Source organism: Penicillium cinerascens (genome assembly GCF_028974065.1).
Source record: "Penicillium cinerascens strain IBT 15544 chromosome Unknown scaffold_4_segment0_segment1, whole genome shotgun sequence".
Lineage (NCBI taxonomy): Eukaryota > Fungi > Ascomycota > Eurotiomycetes > Eurotiales > Aspergillaceae > Penicillium > Penicillium cinerascens.
Genome location: NW_026695298.1, coordinates 2,724,504 through 2,744,102, shown reverse-complemented (window position 1 = coordinate 2,744,102; position 19,599 = coordinate 2,724,504). Strand labels below are relative to the sequence as shown.

The 19,599-nt window shown below is 53.3% G+C and overlaps 6 protein-coding genes across 6 annotated transcripts; 3 read left to right on the top strand and 3 right to left on the bottom strand.

Moving 5' to 3' along the window:
- Positions 1-200: 200 nt before the first annotated feature.
- phoC (uncharacterized protein) lies at positions 201-4,428 on the bottom strand (the record flags this gene model as incomplete). The annotated part of the gene is made up of 7 exons (XM_058457201.1): positions 201-416; positions 479-648; positions 702-3,153; positions 3,210-3,260; positions 3,318-3,446; positions 3,508-3,592; positions 4,379-4,428. 7 exons carry the CDS (start codon positions 4,426-4,428, stop codon positions 201-203), a joined length of 3,153 nt encoding a protein of 1,050 aa, XP_058304100.1.
- A 384-nt stretch (positions 4,429-4,812) lies between these two features.
- On the top strand, positions 4,813-5,289 carry N7498_010144 (uncharacterized protein; the record flags this gene model as incomplete). The annotated part of the gene is made up of 1 exon (XM_058457200.1): positions 4,813-5,289. The coding sequence occupies one exon, from the start codon at positions 4,813-4,815 to the stop codon at positions 5,287-5,289; it is 477 nt and encodes a 158-aa protein (XP_058304099.1).
- A 172-nt stretch (positions 5,290-5,461) lies between these two features.
- On the top strand, positions 5,462-6,160 carry N7498_010143 (uncharacterized protein; the record flags this gene model as incomplete). The annotated part of the gene is made up of 2 exons (XM_058457199.1): positions 5,462-5,734; positions 5,786-6,160. The coding sequence occupies 2 exons, from the start codon at positions 5,462-5,464 to the stop codon at positions 6,158-6,160; spliced, it is 648 nt and encodes a 215-aa protein (XP_058304098.1).
- A 1,168-nt stretch (positions 6,161-7,328) lies between these two features.
- On the bottom strand, positions 7,329-9,837 carry N7498_010142 (uncharacterized protein; the record flags this gene model as incomplete). The annotated part of the gene is made up of 3 exons (XM_058457198.1): positions 7,329-7,865; positions 7,925-9,550; positions 9,614-9,837. The coding sequence occupies 3 exons, from the start codon at positions 9,835-9,837 to the stop codon at positions 7,622-7,624; spliced, it is 2,094 nt and encodes a 697-aa protein (XP_058304097.1). The 3' UTR covers positions 7,329-7,621.
- A 2,281-nt stretch (positions 9,838-12,118) lies between these two features.
- Positions 12,119-14,033, top strand: N7498_010141 (MFS transporter; the record flags this gene model as incomplete). Its single annotated transcript, XM_058457197.1, has 3 exons — positions 12,119-13,653; positions 13,723-13,801; positions 13,857-14,033. 3 exons carry the CDS (start codon positions 12,119-12,121, stop codon positions 14,031-14,033), a joined length of 1,791 nt encoding a protein of 596 aa, XP_058304096.1.
- A 766-nt stretch (positions 14,034-14,799) lies between these two features.
- N7498_010140 (uncharacterized protein) lies at positions 14,800-17,937 on the bottom strand (the record flags this gene model as incomplete). Its single annotated transcript, XM_058457196.1, has 2 exons — positions 14,800-17,868; positions 17,920-17,937. The coding sequence occupies 2 exons, from the start codon at positions 17,935-17,937 to the stop codon at positions 14,800-14,802; spliced, it is 3,087 nt and encodes a 1,028-aa protein (XP_058304095.1).
- Positions 17,938-19,599: the final 1,662 nt, after the last annotated feature.

The following is a 19,599-nucleotide window of genomic DNA, read 5'->3' as shown; positions in this document are numbered from 1 at the left end:
TGCAGGTGCGAAAGACCAAATTTTTTGAGATTGCAACTCGCTGGAAAAAACCCGCCCCGTGCTGGCTCCCCAAAGTAAATCGTAAGCATCAACGGCATAAGCTACTAGGTCTCGTGGTCTTCGTCTCAGGGGAGAAAAATAAGAATCAAGAACAGAGCATGCAACGTGTAAGATGTGCTAAAGCAAAGGTGAAGATGCAATCACATGTCGATCATATCGTTGAATCTCAGCACGCCATTGGCTTTCATCACGCCGTTAACGCCGTCGGGCATCCGATATGCCCAATCGGCCACGCCCATGGTGGCGGCGGACAGGGCATTGCCGTGGTCGGGCTGCTGACCGGATTCGTCCGATGTGTCTGCCACCAAGACAAGGCCAAGTTCTTTGATGGTCTCCACGAGTGCAGGCACAACGTTCTAGATAAAGCGGTCAGCAACGATGATTCCCAGTAGACATGAGAAAACGGATATGAACGTACGAGGAGACTCGACCGGCAAATCATGCCCATGAAGTTATTACTCTGGGCGATCCGTGCAGACTCCTTGATCGACATTGATGCCCTGCCACTGCTGTTCACATGAGGGAGGGAGTCAACGTTGCGAGCAAGATCCCGAATCTGCCCCAGATCATTGCAGAGAAGAACCGGGTCTAAACAGGCGGTCAGTGGATGAATAGCGTTGTGGTGTATTGGGAGAACTTACAGTTGGGTTGCTTCCAGTTCAAGGCGGAGCAAATATTGGCGTTATAAGATGTGAAGACAACCGACCTCATAAAGTCCGGGTTCTTTACGCGAGCAACACGGGCATGGTCAAATACATCAGTCAAAATGGCGTCGGCGAAGCTGTTGACGTCGGCCAACGAAGTCATGTCAAGGGCTCTCTCCTCGGCACCGGATGGGTAGAGAATCGACAGATTGACATTGAGGTCGATAGGGATTTGTCGTAGGACCTCCCGTAAAGACATGAACGATTCCGCCAGAAGTCGATGGGTCTGCGGCATATCGTTGACTGCTTGTGTCTTCAGGAATTGCAGAATCTCTTCCCGGTTGGCGCATCGTCCCGCGCCAATTGTCTGGAACTGGGCATATGACAATTGGCAGACGGGGATATCAATACCATGGTAGTTGATCATAAACTGAGGGTAAAGCACTGGCACGCGATCTCGTGTCAGCTGCACGAAGAGTTGGACATAATCGCCTGACAAGCTGGAGCCGGTGACCAGGCCATTGTGCTCCGAGTCAAGAGCACTCGTAGCTTTCCAGTAGGTCGCGAAATGTGTGATTTCCAATGGGTCACCATGATACGGTTTGATGACCTGGAAGTTGAAGCGAAGTTGGCCAATAGCCCGAAGGCGAGGGTCAAAGAGAGGTAAGCAGCATAACCCTGTGCTGGATCTTTCGGCACGGAAGATTACGGGTAAAGCCACGCTCTTCGCGATCACTTTAGAGCCGAACGTTGGGAAGATCTCAAAATCCACGGCAAAAGTATCCAGATTATCAACATGGAACGATATTGTCCGAGAGTCGTCCTGGATTGGCAGTACAATTGTGCGGGGAATCAAGTCCGACAGCTTCGAAGAGATGGTGAGCCGGGCGGCAGGGTGGCGTCCAGCCTGATCGAAGGCGATTGAGCCCAAGTTTCCTTGGTCGAACAAGAGTTGAATGAAAACCTTCTTGTCGAGGAAGTTGTGGCCGTAGCGTCGCAGCGGAATGATAGGCGGGGGTAGAGAAAGATCCGGGATGCCATCGGCGGTATCCATCTCGGTAAAACTAGCTCGCCTCGTGGACTCTTCGTCCATCAAGTCAGGTTGCTGGAATTGCATGCCATTCAAGACATCGAGCGGCCGCTGCGCGGGCCGATCATTGGAGGGCTGGGTCCAGAGAAGAAGCATGCATTCCAGATGCCCTTCCCACGCTGCATAGTACATGGCAGAGAGGCCCTTTTCGTCTGCAACCTTCGCGTCGACGCCCAGCTCAAGGAGGGTTCGTAGACACGGTACACAGCCTTCGCTTGCCGCATGAAACAGTGGTGTCCACTGATAAAGCTTGTCTCTCTGGTCTAGATCGGCACCGTGCTGCTTCAGCAGCAATAACAGTTCCGGCGACTGCGATGCTCGCGCCACCATATGCTGAGGGTAAAGGCCCTCGGCATCGGGCAGTAATCTTGCTTTTCGCTCGAGAAGCATTTTCACTATTGGAAGGGATCCATGTTGACAGGCGAGATTCAACGGAATGTGGTCTGAGTCTGATGTCGGATCAATGCGCGCATTGCTGCACAGTACCTGTTCGGCACATGCGAGTTGACCCCTGACAATGCTGTGAATCAAGGGAGTGAAGTTGTCATGGTCCATCACATCGACCGTCTGCGGGCCTACGGTCAATAGATCCTTCACCATAGCTACCCGGCCGTGCATACAGGCGTAGTGCAGAGGTATCCGACCATAGACATCGGACCGGGAGATATCCACGGCTGCCGCGAGACCAGCCTTGAAGACAAAATCACGGCCAGAGATAGCAGCTTCATGGAGACAATTTCGTTCATTGATATCATCTTCTGCATGAATATCAACCAAGCCACTTTCAAGCAGAAGTGCTAGAACGTCATCGGAGAACTCGTTGATGGCGGTCAGGAATGTTCGTGTTGCTCGATCGCGGGCATCTGCAAAGGAATGGAGCCTCGCCACCCATTCACGCAGGGTCTGTAGGTTGCCCGCGGAAGCGGACTGCAAGATCTGAAGATCCAGCTCTTCCTCATCCGTACCGAAGCCAGGTGCTGCCGCGCGTTCCAATGGCCGCGACGTGTCAAATTGTAGGTTTTCGCCCTCTGCCCATGCCTCCAACTCTAACCGAGCCGTTGTTGCTCGGTCGGATAAATCACGGAGTACTTCGCGGTTGAAACACGGTTGAACCTCGACTGCGCGATGTAAATAGAGCTCTTTCATCCGGGACTTGGACGTTTTATCCCATTTCTTCAGGATTTTAGACATGGCCGTTTCATTGATTTCGACGAATTGCTGCAATTTATTGAGGTCACCGTCAAATTGCTGGAAGCCGTCAAATAACGACACGAAGTTCGACGGGGTCTTGGAATTCGAGATGGTCCGAGACTGAACTACGCGCTTCTTGTCGACCAGCGTTTTCAGCCGCAGCGAGAACTAGATGTGCATGGGTCAGTGAAATCATTCCACTGTATATTTTGTATAAGATTTACCTCCGACTCCTTCTGGAGATAGAAAGCATTCACTTTCTCAATTTCCCGCTCCTGTTCGGTCTCGCGTTAATCCTGCGCTGGGGTTGGGAGGCACCGTCTAGAGCTTACCAGTCGAAAGAAGAAGACCTCCTTGTTCGCGCGCAGTGCGGCTTGAGGATCCAAGGCACCATCTTGGGCGATTTCTTCCGCGGTCCTCTGAGCAGGAATATTAGGCGTGGCACTGAGTTGTTTGATGAGCTGCAGGATACCGTTAGCCAGGACTCCTCGAACCACCGTGGTGTAGACAGTGGGTTCCTACCTTCTTCAATGCCTTGTAATTGACGAAGCTGGCAGCGTATTCGGGGAGATCAAGCTGCCTGCGCTGAATCTGCTTTCCGAACTTCCTGCAGGAGGTCAGTTTCCGTTGGAGGCTGAGCTGAGCTGCAAGGGGCCGCTGCTCACATCTTCGCAAACTCTCAGGTCGAGCGCGTCGGCCTCTCCCGGTGGGATATGGGCTCTCGTCGGGACGAATTGGCGGGATTCACAGTTTCGAGGGAAAGTAGAGGACACGAGACGCAGGAGAGGGGAGAGTCAAGAACACTCTCGGGAATCTCGAGACGAGGGGGGAGGGGCTCGTCTGCGCAACGAGGTGGGGAACGATGATGGTGGGACAGACGCCGTGTCACCGGGTGTATGACAGGATGTGTAACGGAAATTCGCCCTTTCCAATTTGCGCATTCCATCAAGCGCGGGGGAAATGGAGGAGTACGCGAGTAAGAGTAAGGTAGATAAGGGTTCACAGTCACAGTCACAGGCCCAGAGGTCAAGTGCTGCTTTCTCACTCAGCTCAATTTCAGAGAGGGTCACCAGGATAAACGCCCCAAAAGGTACCATGTACCCTTTAGTCGCTTTAGTCGAAGACCACGGCCAACGAGGACAAGGCGTGGGAAGTCGAGGTTCAAGTTAAGCCGGAAGTGGGGAGCTCTGTTTCGCCAATCACCGCGGATATCCGGCGCACGTTTCGGTTTGCTGACTACGTGCCTTAGTCATGCTCCCGCTCGATGCTAGGTAGGAACGGTTGGCCCGAAATTCTCGGTTATTGTCCGCTACTGTACTCTCCATCTCGTACTACAGTGTAGCCTATATAGGCAAGTCGAGACCGCGGTCTTCTATTGTCTCCACATGCCTACTTTATATCTCTAGCCACGTCTACAACCTTACTAGACCGGTCTGCAGTCATTGTACGGAACTCCAGTTCATTCCAAATATCCTATAGAAACGGGGGGGAAAAAAGAAAATAAAAGAAAGCTCCCTCACCCTAGAATTCATTCCGAGCACGGCGTGCCCAATGTACATAGATGCGGGCCAATTCAACAACGGGTATGGTGGGATCAGATGCGAGGGATATATCAAACCAGATCAGCGGGAAGCGCGAGAAATCACAGAAGGAAAAAGAAAATAAACCAACAGGCCGATTATGGTGTAAAATGGGAAAAAAGAAAAAGAAAAAGAAAAAGAAAAAGGGGAGTAAAAGAAGTACAGGTCAATAAACACATGGCGAAGCGAATGTCCATCACGCCGGGAAATATGAGACAGAGGTAATCGGGCCAAGAGATCACCAGAAATGAGGCCCAACACAGAAGGAGTGAAATCGGCGATGGTCATAAAGAGGGAGAAGATGGTCCAAGATCGGGAGAGGGCCGAACTTTTTTGGCAGTCAAATCATCGGCAGCGAGGCCGTCTAGAAATTCTGGGCAATGCCCGCATTCCCTTGCCGGGGATAGACACCCGGGTTTTCAATGCGCGTGTTGCGGCGCGCCTGGACATCCCGTATCACTGGCTGGTAGGCATCATCGCCATATGCTCCGTGCGAACTCATCTCGCCGTAGTACGGATTCTCTCCGTAGTAACCTCCGGACGGGTGCGCAGCAGACATGTGGCTCTCTTCCGACGCCTCGGATCGGTTGGCGGCCGAGTAGGCCGACGACGCATTCGAGGGACCACGATGAATATCGCCATTGCGGTTGTTAGCGGCCACGGGAGCGGCACCCAGCACGCCAATGGGTTCAACCTCACCCGAGTCTGGGCGAGCACCGTCTGAATACTGCACGGTACCTTCACTAGGGGTCGTTTGGTGGTGATAAGGCCCACTGCCTTCTGACATGGCCATTCCCATACCGCTGGACAGGTTGGTCGAGGCCTTGCGGCCAGCAGAGGTCGTTCCCCAGCCACGGTAACCGGAGGTATCATCCTTGGGAGCCACGCTGCCTGCCATGCCGGGCAGAGTCGGGTCGTTGTTCGGATTGAAGCCATACTCTTCCACTTCCTTACGGCGCTCTTCCTCGGCGGCCTTCTTCGCCTTCCGCTTGCGCCAGAAGAAGATTGCAGCCAGAACAATCAGCGCCACAGCAACGATAGGAACCACGACCGCAACGGCAATGGTGCCACCAGGGGATAGGCCATGGCTAGAGGACGCAGCAGTGGTCGACAATGCGGCCGAGCCGGTTGCAGAAGACGAGCTCGTTGTCGAGGCAATGGTGCTGCTAGTGGGATTGGTGGAAGTTTCGGTCACATAAACCGTTGTCTGACCGTTGGAGCTCGCGGAAGTCGTGACAACCTCGCTTGGCGTGCTGGATATCGGAGTGGTGGTCGATTCGGAAGAGGTGGTAGAAGTCGGGGAGGGAGTGGACGAGGTGGTCTCGGTCGTGTGGGTGCTGGTACTGCTACTGGTTGTGCTGGTTGTGCTGGTGGTGCTGGTTGTGCTTTCATGGGTGGGAGACGCAGAAGACGAGGTCGAAGTCGATTCGGGCGTAGTGGTCGGGGCATCCGAGCTGGAAGTAGTGGAGGTAGTGCTCACAGTCGGTACGTCGGCCGGAGTCGACTTGGCAGGTTGCGATCCCGGCATGGCGATTGCGATGATTGTAGTGACAATTTCAGACTTTTCAGCGCTCGGTCGTGTTCGTGGGGAATAAGAGATCTCCGGCCACTCGAAACTCGGTCAGACGATCGGAACGGACAGTTTCGCACTCCACGGGTTTGGGGGTTGAATCGGTTGATGGGTTGATGGGTCGCTAGGCGCACGAAAAGAACAAAGAGGATCAAAAGTAGTTGGAGGACTGAAGAACGAGTGACGATTCGAAATGGATAAGGAGAGGAGAGAATATGGAGATCGGGATCGGAGCCTGGAGGCTCAGGGGGGGGGAGGGGTGCTAGGAACAGATCGAAAACGGCGATTCACGAGAAAAATATCCAAAAGCGAAGAGAAGAAAGAACAACTACTCTCACAAGACACAAGGCCGAAACTAGTCGGGAGCCATGGGTGAATTCCCCGTTGTGTGGATGAGAAGAGAGAGAAAGAGGGAAACCGGGCAGGAAAAGTGGAGTTGCGTTACGATCCCGGCGTCTCTCTCTTCCCGCGCTGCCTGTGTCTGGTGCTATCCTAGCGCCCGCATGCATTACCGTTCCATGCTTGCGGACGTTCTCTCTGTTGACCATACCCTACCTCTGTTTATGCTTCTGGAGCATATCCCTAGATGCGGCCATGCGACTTGAGCCCTTGCGTGAGAGTCACCTAAACAATACAAGAACAGGAGTCTCCATTTCAATTCATCGCTCTCTCTCTCTGTCTCTCTCACTCTCTCCCACGCACAGCCTCTCTCTCTCTCTCTCCCATATTTAAGTTTTTGCATGATCGCTTCTTTCCGATAATGCACGGTGTACTCACTTGCCACCGAACAATACGAGACGGAGGCCGTTTTGGCCCCGGGGGATCCTCGGTTCCCTTCGACGCGATAGGAAATGGGTCCGACCGTTTTTGGTGGGTTACACACACAATCCGCTCGTGGTTCCTTTTCTTATTCTTATTCTATTCTCGTTCTATCTTCACGACGTGTCGTGATGAGCATTGGAATGCCCACGCAATATGCAGATGGGTGATGTCCTCGTCTTACGTAGCCCTCCAGGTCTAGTCGTTGCCTGTGGAGTCTCTAGCGCCATCGCCTTGAAAACACGGCCTAGAACCCTAGGACCTGCCTCTTAGCCCATGGTAACGAGCACCGTTCATCTACACCGTTTCTATAGATCGATAATAGCGGAGAAAGCCAAGTCTGAACGGGACCGGTTCCCTGAAGGCCCGGCCGAATGATTCAATGAATATATACAGCCCGACGAGCAAGCGCCCGGGGCAGAAGAAAATAAAATTCCCAAAGTATGGGGGGCAATGAGGATCCAACCATCATCTATATACGCCGTGGCAGATGTTCCAGAATAGAAAAACAAAATGACAAAAAATGAAACTGTTTCGGACGGGAGACAAATAAAAGGTCCCCTAGAGTCGAGAGCACCGGGGTACCATGAGATAAAACGCAGGTCATTATAGGTTCAAGGACCTCAAAACAACATAGTCGTGACAGTGAAAGATGCGCAGAGATGTTTTATCTTTGCATACCCCAGTTCGGGCGCAGACTGGCCATCAGGTCATCCTTGGTGCCCACCGTGTCCGCCGGCAGCCGGCTAATGCGGTAATTACCCATGCGAATGTTGTTCATGTGGGTGTTCGAGATACCGGTCCGGTTACTGCGAATGCTACCGGCGTCACTGCCAGTGTCGCTGTTCTTGAAGCGGGGCGGCGGGGCAAAGTCCAGACTGGTGTACGTGCCAGATTTTCGCAAGGCGTGGCTGGAAATCAGGTCAGCAACGGGTCCATAGCAAACGAAGAAAAACACAGGAGTACTTACGGGCTGGGGATTACAGCAAGCTCATCAAATGCCGATGCCAGAGGGGTGTGAGCTCGGAGACCCGGGCTGAAGGGATGCATGCCGCCCGTGGGAGTCTCTGGGCGACCTCCACGCCGGTCTCTGACGTTCATGCCGGGTGCGAAATCAGTCGCCATCATGATGGAGTCGTCTTTCAGCATGTGAGGAGTAGGGAGGAGTTGAAGTGGTGCTGGAGGGGGCATCGGCTTCCGAGGGCCCCGGGGACCGGGAAGTCGGCCAGACGCCGAGGAGAACGCGCGCGGGCCCGGTGTGAAGCCGTTGAAGCCGGCCGAGTTGGTTGCCATATGACGGGCGGCCCCCTGGAAGCGCGGAGGAGCGCGAGGCGGAGGAGTCATGGCACGACGGCCTACGGGTTCGGCAAACGGAACGGGTGGAGCTGCATCGTAATAATCACCGGAGACCGGATCATAGACGTAGCCTCCGTCATAGAAATCGGAGCCGTAGTCTTCGTAGTAGGTGGTTTCGCGCTTGCTGTCATCGAAATACTCCTTGTAGAAGGATCGAATTCGGTTGGCACGCTGCTCCGGGTTGTCGGCCGGATCATCTGGCGGGAGCGGGCGCACTCCGAGAGTCAGCCGACGGGTGTCACGGCGGTTGTCGTAACCAAGGGCCGGGTTCGGGGACTCCTCTGGCAGGTCCGGCGGTTTGTTGTCGCTGCTGGCATCGTGCTCGCCATCCTCGATACTGTGCACATTCACCGCGGGGATCATGAGCTCTGACTTGCGCTCATCTCCATAATCGCTGCTGGTCACATCGCTTGCCGGTAGTGAAATCCGGGGGAGCTGCATCGTGGAGCTTTGCTCATGATGAGTCTCCTCATGGAATGGCGCCGCCTCCGGCAAGGGAAAGTTGAGGCGCTCTTCGTGGTATGTGTTTTCATTGCCGGTGCCGTCGAGGGGACTTTCAATTTCGAAATGAAGGCTATTTTCCGAGTTGAGGTTGAAATGCAGCTCCGACGGAGCAGCCCGTTCACTGCTCTTAGCATCAGTGGTTGCGCTTCCAATCGCTAATCCACGTTCGTCGTGCTCTGAAGGACTCGGCGTTGACCCTGGTAGCGGACCGAGATAGTTCTGGTGTGTTGGAGGTGGTTGCGGAGTAGACTCGTTCGAAGGGCTGGGATAGAGCGGGGGGGACGAGCGGGACATGCGTTGGGCATTTCGCAAAAGTCCCGAGTTTGGCTCCTCCACTCCGAAACGACTGGTTGACCCGGTGAAGCTCGAGGCATCGTCCCGGCCTCTGGGGAACGATCGAACAGATCCATTATCGTTTGTTATAAAGGTAGCTGGGAGATACTTGTCATCATCGATGGACCGAGAGAGCGAGTGCAGCGAGTCTCTGGAACGGTGGAGGCCCGGAGGAAGCAGGTAGGGATGCACGTCCAGAGACATGCCCTTGGTATGACTAGGTTCCATCATCTGAGGCAGTCCGTTGGGCATGCCCTTCTTCTTGCGCCCTCCTGAGGGACCCACGACGTCCATGCCAAAGTCTAGAGACTTGTGTTTGTCGTTTGCATCCTCTCGCAACAGCCTCTTCACGTGTCGTCGGTGGAGGAAAATCAAGACCACGATGGCACATAGAATGGGCACACTAGTTGATGGTTAGCCCTATCTGCTTCTGGCTCCTATGCAGGTTTGGATACTCCCAACGTACCCAGCACCTAGAACGACGGGCAAAACCGTGGTAGTCATCGAACTGGTGGGCTTTTCACCTCCACTCGAGCCCGTCTCTGACGAGGCCGGAGCTCTTGCTACCAGAGAGGGCATGTTGAGATTCTGAGAGGCGGTGGGCACCAGGAATGGTATTCGGTGTGAAGGGACGACCTCTCGTGGGAGGAGGGTATGCCTCATCACCATATCGGCATGATGGTGAGGCATGGTTTTGGGGCCCACCGAGTGCGATGGATTTAAAGATCGAAACAGAACGCGAACCAGTCGACGGTTGATAAAGTCTGGGCAAAAGCCGCTGAGATTAGAAGCAGGGAGTCATTTAAGCCAAGGAATGAAAGAGTGAACGGGGACGAAAAGTCCACCGGGAAGCAAAAGAGTGGCGGCGGGAAGCCAAGGAGAGTGAGTGAACGAGGGTCGGAAGTGTGTTGAAGAGAAGGGAAAAGAGGAGAAAGGGAGTTAAGTTCTGGCCCCGTAGATTACCTGTGTATTTGGTGTGTCTCCTGTATCTGTGGCGTATCTGTGGCGTATCCTGCCGTATCTGGTGTATCCGGTGTATTATTCTGGTTGAACCTCCGCACTTTCCACCCCTGAAAGCTCCACAGCTCACCGGCTCCTCCTGCTTTCCTACCCGTGTTTACATATGGACGTTGTTTTTGTTTCTCCTTCTCCACCGTGGCTCTCTCTCTCCCTCTCAGTCATGCCTCACCTCGAACCTGGCCGAGATGCAGTCTGCAAGGCTCGTATGAGACCACCGATGGGGCACACAAAATCTTAGCGTCAGGAACCCGCCACAGCGGCCCAATCATGGATCCGCTGCCCCTGAACCGGAGATGAGCCACCGCGTTATTTCATGTATGTATCATCGGTCGGTAAGGGCCACAAGGGGCTTTTTTCTAACTGGGGCTTGGAGCGCTTCTATTTTGACCTGAGATCGCCTGCCGTCACCCTTGGACTTCCCTTCGCCTTCACCTGAGACGCCGGAACTGCCCCTCATTCCATCTCATTTCACTTGGGCCTTACTCGGTACTTCTTCTGGAACAATTCATTTCAACCTGCACACTCACTAGGGAGATGATACCCAAATAATCTTCTGACTATCCCTGGTGTTCGCTCTTGTCTTTCTCGTGTGATCCTTGGGTAGCGGATTGGTCCATATCTCGATGAGCCCCGAGTGGATGTGCACGTTCTCGGACCTCTCCATTCTGCACGTAGCTCCCCGGGTTGGATGAAAGGGTAATCAAGTCTGATTCCTCGAACTAACTACTAAGAGCGAGTCGCCCATAAGGGGCGAGCGCGGTCACGTGAAGATGCACGTGATGGCCTGCATGCAACACCCCGCGTAAACTTTATCGGATAAGATATCGAGTTGAATACTTGCATTGCTAATTCTGCTTTTGACTGAATGGGTATGACTCTATATCTGTCCCTCTTTCGCTTGCTGTATTCTACTTGTGCGGCCTAGCTTTCTCTGGTGGATGGTGTACGCAGGACACTTTGCTGTAGTCAGACCTCCGCCCAAAGACATGGGAAATAATAAGATAAAATAAAAGCTGCGTGGTTGAAATTGAAGTCAATGTCGATTTGGCAAGCTGAGAGTGACATGCGGTTGTTCTGCGCGAAGTTGAGAGGCCGGGGCACACGGGTGGACTGGCCGCAATATATATGTCGATCACCTTCACACCCCCAATCTCACCCAATACTGATCTCCCTGTGTTCCAGACTCTACCTGATATTATTGATAACAACCCCCCTCCAATTTGCATACTTTATCTCGACCATCATCAGACTCGAAAAGTTTGATCGAGCCCAAGACAGGATGACGTCAATGCCTTGAATAACCGAGCTCGGCCGCGCGCAGGCCCACAATACCCTCGACAAAGCCCTGATAAGGCCCCATCGCTGGAAAATTTTCATGATTAGCGGAGACCGTTATCAATTGGATATCCCGATGCTCCAATGCCGGTTGGGAGGTCCAGAATAATTGCAATGCCGTCGGCTGGCCGAGAAATAGTGAAGTCTTCCTGTTGCTTAAAGTCCCCGCGAGTATGAATGAGACCTGCCAGCACACCAGCACGCCAGCACGCCAGCACGCCAGCACGCCAGAGCACACTCAGATCTATACGGATCGGACAAAACAAGGCAAAAGAACCATGGCGCTGGACATAGTCCCATCCATTCAAGGTCGGCGGAGCCAAGCCTGAGATCCACCGGCTTGGGCAGTTGGCCGATGCAATCCGCACTTTCGTGCCTTTTGAGAACATTCTGGTGTCTCCATCTTTGCCGCTTGGTGTGGCCAAGCGCTAAATTTATTGAAAGATGCCGAGTCCATGCGAAAGTGAGAAAGGACGGGATGCCGTAAAAAGAATTCAATCTTTTTTCTGTACCTGTCTTGCTCTTCCTCCTCCCCATTGTATATTTTTCTCCTCCCTTTCCAGAAATTGCAGGTCTTGCAGATATCAGGCCTTGCAGACTCCGGCCAACCGACGCCATGGATTCGGCCTCGAAAGACCTAGAGAAAGACGGGCCCAACCGCGAAGCAATCCAAGCAATCCAAAACCTTGACAGCAGCGGTACCCTGTCGGAATGTCACTCAGAAACCTCCTCGTCATGCGCCTCGTCTCAAGAGGTAATGGAATATATGTCCCGAGTCCGAACGGCGGTGTCCCAACGCGGATCTATACTGGAGCGCCACCCAACTGCACTCAGTCGAATTGCAACACAGCGAAGTCAACATATTGAAACCGTGGGAGCCGGTCTGAATGCACGCGTATCTCACATACCCTTACCAGAATTTGGCGCCGGGAAGCCCTTCCCTCCTCCGTTACCCGAAAAGGAGGAATACGTGGTGGAATTTGCAGGACCGGACGACCCCCTGCATCCCCAGAATTGGCCCATGAGGAGGAAGATTGCAATGGCAGTGATGCTTGCATATACTACATTCAATGCCACTTTCACCAGCAGCATATACTCACCTGCAATTTCCGTCATATCACCGGAGTTCCACGTCTCTAACGAGGTTGGGACTTTGGGGCTGTCCTTGTACGTGCTGGGCTTTGCCGTCGGGCCCTGTCTTTGGGCTCCCTTCTCCGAATTGCGTGGCCGACGACTGCCAATTCTTATATCGGTGTTCGGCTTCACTGTATTCGAATTTGCCGTCGCAACGGCGAAGGATCTTCAGACCATCATGATATGCCGCTTCTTTGGAGGCTTCTTTGGGGCCTGTCCTGTTGCCGTTGTCGCCGCGGTCTTCTCCGATATGTTCAATAATCGCATTCGTGGCCTCGCCATAACAGTCTTTGCCATGACCGTCTTCACCGGTCCTCTCTTCGCCTCGACAGTTGGCGGTTTCATTGTGCAAAGCTCTTTGGGCTGGCGCTGGACCGAATATCTCACTGGCATCATGGGTGCCTCAGCTTTGATAGCGAACATTTTCTTTCTAGATGAGACCTACCCACCCGTGGTTCTCATCGGGAAAGCTGCAGAACTTCGCCGGCGCACCAAGAATTGGGGAATTCACGCCAAACAAGAGGAGGTCGAAGTGGACCTCCGAGAATTGCTTTCGAAGAATTTCAGTCGTCCTTTCAAGATCCTCTTCACCGAACCAATTGTCCTTTCTCTCAGCATCTATATGGCATTCCTCTATGGCTTGTTGTATCTCTTCTTGACAGCCTATCCGATCGTGTTCCAGAGGGTCCATGGATTTGAGAAAGGCGTCGGCGGTCTCCCTTACCTTGGCCTCATCGTCGGTGAGTTCATCGGGGGAACCTTTATCATTCTTACCCAGCCCTGGTACAACAGAAAGCTGGACGCAAACGCCGGCATTCCCATTCCAGAGTGGCGCCTGCCGCCAGCGATTGTTGGCAGTTTGGCTTTCTCAGGAGGTTTATTCTGGTTTGGTTGGTCGGGCTTCACAGCCGACATTCACTGGATTGTGCCGACGCTGTCTGGTGGTATGATTGGATTCGGTCTGCTCTGCATTTTCATGCAAGCGTTCAACTACATCGTTGATGCCTATCTCCTCTTGTGAGTGCCTTGATCCTATCTACTCATCACCATTCATACCCGACAGTCACTGACAAAACCTCCTTATAGTGCCGCGTCTGCTTTGGCAGCCAACAGTATTCTACGGTCCTTGGCTGGTGCAGGGTTTCCTCTTTTTGCGACCTACATGGTATGTGGAATCTTCTTACATACATAGGGAATCCAATACTGATACTTATCTATAGTTTGATACCCTAGGTGTCAACTGGGCCAGCACACTGCTCGGCTGCGTCGCAGCTTTACTGACCCCTCTCCCTATCCTCTTCTATCTCTATGGTCCCAGACTCCGGGCCAGAAGCAAATTCGCGACAGACTATATGATGACGACGCAAATCCACACTGTCGACGAATCAATGGGGTAGAAAAATGACTGGCGAATTCGTTGACGAACAGTTTCTCATATTGTATGGTCTGAGCGTTCTTTATTTTCTGATACCCCTCTGTTTGCTTAGCGAAGTGCCTACATTTATACAACATACCGAAAAGTGTATTAACTTATAGCGCAATGCATTTTCCATATCTCCGAATGGGAATGATCACTGTCGCTTTTTAGAAATGCTCCAGCCACCGGGCCGAAGCCCGGGTAACAAGAAATATGCATGACATTGGACCTCATTGCTCTTCATGTTTTTCGATCTTCGTTCTCAAACATCATCACAGTACAGATCATCCTCGACCAGGAGCCCTCCGTGATTATGAAGCGAAATTATGGAAATATGAGCCGCGCAAATATGCAACATAGACGAAAGGAAACGGAGCGTGACGCTGAGGGTCAAAACAGAAGGTGAAAAAAAAAATAGACATAAACCTCCTGGAGGGCTCGTAAAGAATCAAGCGTGCGTTTTCGCACATAGAGAAGGAAGGAAAGGTAGGATAGGGCAATGTACACGAGGAGAAAAGTTGTACAGAGGGGCAAAAAGGCTTTTACTGACGCCGGACAGGGAAAGGAATAGTCATTTGCTGCAAAGAGCTCAGGAAAAGATGAAGGCATCGAGAAAGAAACATAGCGTCGAAAATTCAAGAACGAGGAGTTTCGTGGAGAATCTAGGTTCTTCTTTCGGCTTTCGAACGTGAGAAATCGATAGTATATTGTGGTTGCAGCCACCAGACACAGAAGGCTGGTCTCCCTTAGTGCAGTTCAGCGAGGGCCGCCTCAAAACTCGCAAGGTCGTCATGAGAGGGCTGATCGAAGATTCGCCGGAAAGGCGGATCAGAAGGGAATACATCCTGCGGACTCGGATCAACGCCTTCTGCCTTTCGGATTACCTCCTTCAAAGCACGAGTGACCACCCCGGCTCGAACCACCAAGTCCCGGAGAGACTGCGTGTCAAAAGGTAGCTTCTGGGTACGTGGAGCGGGGGTAAGCTCAGGCAGGGTCGAGGTCTCAGACCGTCGATTAGACTGAAGGATATCGATGACTGATTTCGACTTTGCAGAGCCTTTGGAAAATTGCCTGAGCGGCGGACTATACAGCTGACTCTCTGGTTGTGAGCCACTTTGCCATGAGCTCTCACTTTCCCCCTTGGGTTGCCTAAATGGCGGGGAGGGTAGTTGATTTTGTTGTTGTTGAGCACCGTGCCAGGAGACTTCACTGTTCCTTTTGGATGAAGCATTCAATCCCTCCTCGTCCGAGTCACCAAAGCTGAACGTGAGAGACGAAGGTGAGCCCGGGGGTGAGCGGCGGTCATCTTCGTCGTCGATGGTCGCAAGGTTGACAATCCCCTCGGCTTCTTTCCACAGCTCACTGGATGGTCCACCCACGAGATCCAAGATGCTTGCTTGATGCCGAAGGCGCTTCAGCTCTTGTACCAGCATGGTCAGCTCCTGTACCTGACCGAATTGACCCCGAAGGCTTGCTTGTCGCTCAAGGATGGCTTTCGGGACCATCATGCTCTGAGGAGCAGGAGCGTTCGAGGGAGACTTGATATTCTGACTGATACTCGTCTCCTCGGCGTCAAAATCGAAATCATTATCCCAATCCTCGCTCACACCTTTGCTGCCAAGGCCCCACGTACCGAATTTGCCAGAACCCTGGCGCGTGTCGTTGGCAGGAAGTTCTCTCGCCACAGGCACACTTTGACTCCGAAGATGGATGGCGGAAGGCACTTTACGACAGGCTGCACGGCTGCCTCTGTTGACAGCATTCTGCTTCCCGTGCACCGTCCTTGGCCGCGCTTCGGAATCAGAGGCGTCACGTTCTGTTCGGGACTGTTCAGACCAGTCAAAGATGTTCATTTTTTGGCTTTGATGCGACTCTTCGACGGGGGAGCCGGGAGAAAATTGGGGAGAAGTGCGCGGATCTCGTTCTGCCAAGGTGTTTGATAACGAAATCGTCAGAGGCGTCTGGCGTGAAGGGCCTTCAGCCTCGCTAGGTAATGCCCCGATCATGCTACGATTTTCTTCATCTTCCTCTGACAGGACAGGTGTATGGTTGGTCATACGGAAAGGTGCCAAAGGAGAGGCGAGGAGAGGCTCCGGAAATAGCGGGGAGTCATTTTCCAGGCGCGACGCAAAGGAACCGCGCGGGAGTAACTCTTCCAAGGTCGTCACTTCCTCGTTTGACAGACGCGTTCCTGCCTTGTCGAACATCGTCTCGATACGCAGTCCCTTGAGCCCACTGCCACTTGTCTCGCGAGTGCGGACGGAGTCCCAGTAGTCGGTCATCATGTCAGTTTCATATTCGTCACTCGTGGTGAAGACTCGTGTGACATCGGAGCCAATGACGGTGGAGGATGGATCCGACGCTGCGATCGAGTGTCTCTTGGGGCATCGGCGGAGAGAGGAATAAGGATAGCCATCCGGGCGACATGCGTGCTGCCATGTAGCCAGGGCAACGGCATCGGAGGTCAGCGGGCGACGCCCACGCAAGCCAACATTGTAATCTTGAGACACCGACCGAGGAGCAAAGTTGGACGGCGCCAAATCGGAAGGGACAGCTGGTCGGCGAAATACAGCGGGATCGGTGATATTTCTCCGTTGTGGCAGTGGATGAGAGCCGGGCATTACATACTCGTGCTCTGAAAGCTCCGATCGAGGAATTGAGAAGGTCCTTCCCTTGACCCGTTTCAAGGAACCGCCCCGCGGTCGTCCTAAAAGAGGGGTACCAGAGCCTGTTACCGTGTTCACAACGATCCTCTTCGGTTCAATATCGTTGAGGGAATATGAAGGTTTGTGAACAGGTTTCTGCGCCGGTGCTGCGGTTGGAGGAGCGGTGCTCGCCTGGAAAGGGTCACGGAATTGAACTGGAGTGGTGGACATGGACGAATCGAGTGGAGGTGGTGTTGAGGTCTTATTTATTATTGTGGTTGCTAGCACCAATGCCGGAAGTGAATCTTGATCGGAAAAGATCCGCCGCACACTGTGGACTCGTGGAGTTCCAGCTGTGGAAAACCTTCGAGCCAATCTTTCTGGGAGACCTTCAGACTTTGGGAGCAAATAGGGCTGCCAATCATGGTCCGAGTTTACTTCGAATTGGTCGGCTGCCGGGAATTCAAAAGGCTCTGAGAAACTGGGCTCGAAATCGGTGGTCAAAGGAGACTGCAATCGCATGGTCTCCGACCTTTGATAGCTAGTAGCTGGCCTGCGTATAGCGGAGGTGGGGCGCGTAGAGGTGTTGACAAAGAGGGGATGGGCATTCGAATGTTGGGAAGACGAGCGTTTCACGAGTTTGTTGGAAGCTCTACGCTGGCTGGATGGGCGAGGGAGAATCGGACTTGAAGACCCATTGAAGGAGGGGGTCACCGGACTGTTGGCAGACTGGCTTTCGGTTTGAAAGGAAACTATCGATAACCGGCGCAGCCAACTCGTAGACGGCCGTCGTGTGTGCGATTCCGTCGAGGAATCAGCCTGTCCATGTTCCGGAATTTGCAAGGGCCGGTTGGTCAATGTTTGACCGCGACGACGAAGCCTGGCCGCACCGAAGGAGAGGGATGCTCTCCGGAGTTCAGGACCCGGGAATTGGCCGGTGCGCGAACCACTTCCATCGGGCCCAGTCTCACCGAGAGGGCCTTCCACCCGCGCTTGGCTGGGCCAGGCCGATCGAGAGGTCTTCGGTCGCACATCGACCGGTGTAGGCTGTGAAGGTGGGAGCGAATCGTACTGTAGCGTCTTCCGCCGAAAGATGCTTGACTTGGTTCGTTCGACGCGACCGAGGGCAAGACCGCTGGTCGCGATGCCTACAGTGCTCAGTGCACAGAGCTGAAAATGCGTTAGTCGGGGGAAAACAGTGGCGGGAATGGGAAATCTTACAGTTGATATGTGATCCATCCTCAGAGGACACTGAGAAGAGTGGCAAGCACCCTCCAGCTCAGCTCCGCAGGGTCTCGAGTCTTTGCGAGTGACATCCCATTTGGTTAGGTGTACAAGGAGGGAGAAAGTCGACGACCGCAATTAAGGAAAGGAAGGCGGCCGTGGGCGAAAGAGGGGAAGTTTGGCCTGTGAGGGCCGTTGGAGGGAAAAAGACGATGACGAGGAGATGTGGAGGTCAACAACAACAATCGGGGATTTTAACGCTAAGACTCAGCTCCCGCCCAGGGCAATTGGGTACGCTAGGAGCAAATCAATATTTCCAATGTTCTCTGCACGAGGTCGATACCTCCTTGTTCCTTGTTCCTTGTTCTGTGTTCTGTGTTTTGGGTTCTATGTGTTGTGTTTCGTGCGCTGTCGACTTTGTTTACGATCTCGATCGCAAGATCTCTTGAGAGATCTCTCCTAAGGTTGTTTACCCTATCAACACGACCCTCCCGACCCTCCGACCCTCCGACCCTCCAGGGCGACTCCAGCCGACAGCGAAATCCCAGAGAAATGTAGGCGGCCCACTTTTGCGCCCCCCCTTGCGGCTCACATTGCAGCATTTTGGCGTCACTGCTCGTGTCCAGACTGGAACTAATGTCGCTTCAGGCTTACGGAGAAGTCCGCACAAGGTGGGCGAGTGGCTGTGGGACAAGGGAAAAAGCAGGAAAAAGCCATGCGATCCAGAATTCCCCACATATCTCGTCTCGGCTGGCTGGAATCGCGTCTTTCGGGCGAGCCTTTTCCTGCTTGGTTTTAGTCGCGCGATCGCAGGGGCCCAGTGCGGCCGATCTTTGTCCATCTGGTTGGACGAACCCGTTCCCGACGCAGAGGGCCCTTTTTTAGTCTCCTGCGTTGCGTGCAGCTGCCAACTTCTGAAACACTGCATGTCCAATCTGTCCCTCTTATCCCGAATTCCAACCGGATATGCTAAACACACCGCCCTGGGTCTGCCGGGGGGTGGGGGACCATGAGGAGGAGGAGGAGCTTTCAACCGGGGCTCCATCCTTCTCGAAGTTCGTGGCATCCACTCGTTCCATTCTTTCCCCATGTTTATCCTTATCGGCTAGGAAGTTTGCCATTCGATATTCCCCCGTGGGTACAGACCAGTGTTTGAAAAGAAATCGCCAATATAATGAAATATACATAGACAGGTTCGATGGAACTCCGATTCATATCGTCATACCCACTCACTCCACTTTGCAAATGAGGAGGAAACCCCGGTGGGCCTAACGCGAACGACATTCGGCCTCCGCTGCCGCTTTTGTTCCGTTTGGCTAGCCAGATGGGACCGTAGCTCAAGCCGATTATAGGGTTCCGACTGGAAAAGCTTGGGAGTGCAATTTCAAAAAATTGTTGCGAGAGCTCGTGCTCTCCTTGTATCAGACACTTAGGGCCATCATCACGGCCGGACGCCGAAATGATTAACCCTTTCACTGGCTGGGTGATCGGCATGGCCTATCATCCACTTGGGAGGGTTACTAAAAGCGCCCATTATACATCAGATTTGGCAGGGATATCGTTGTCCGCTGCTTACGCACGGCAATAACACGGCTTCCAGGGACTCCAACTACTCAAGATTTCCTCTCTGACTGTACTTGATTTGGGACTTTCCGACTTTCTAGGAAAATCTGAAGC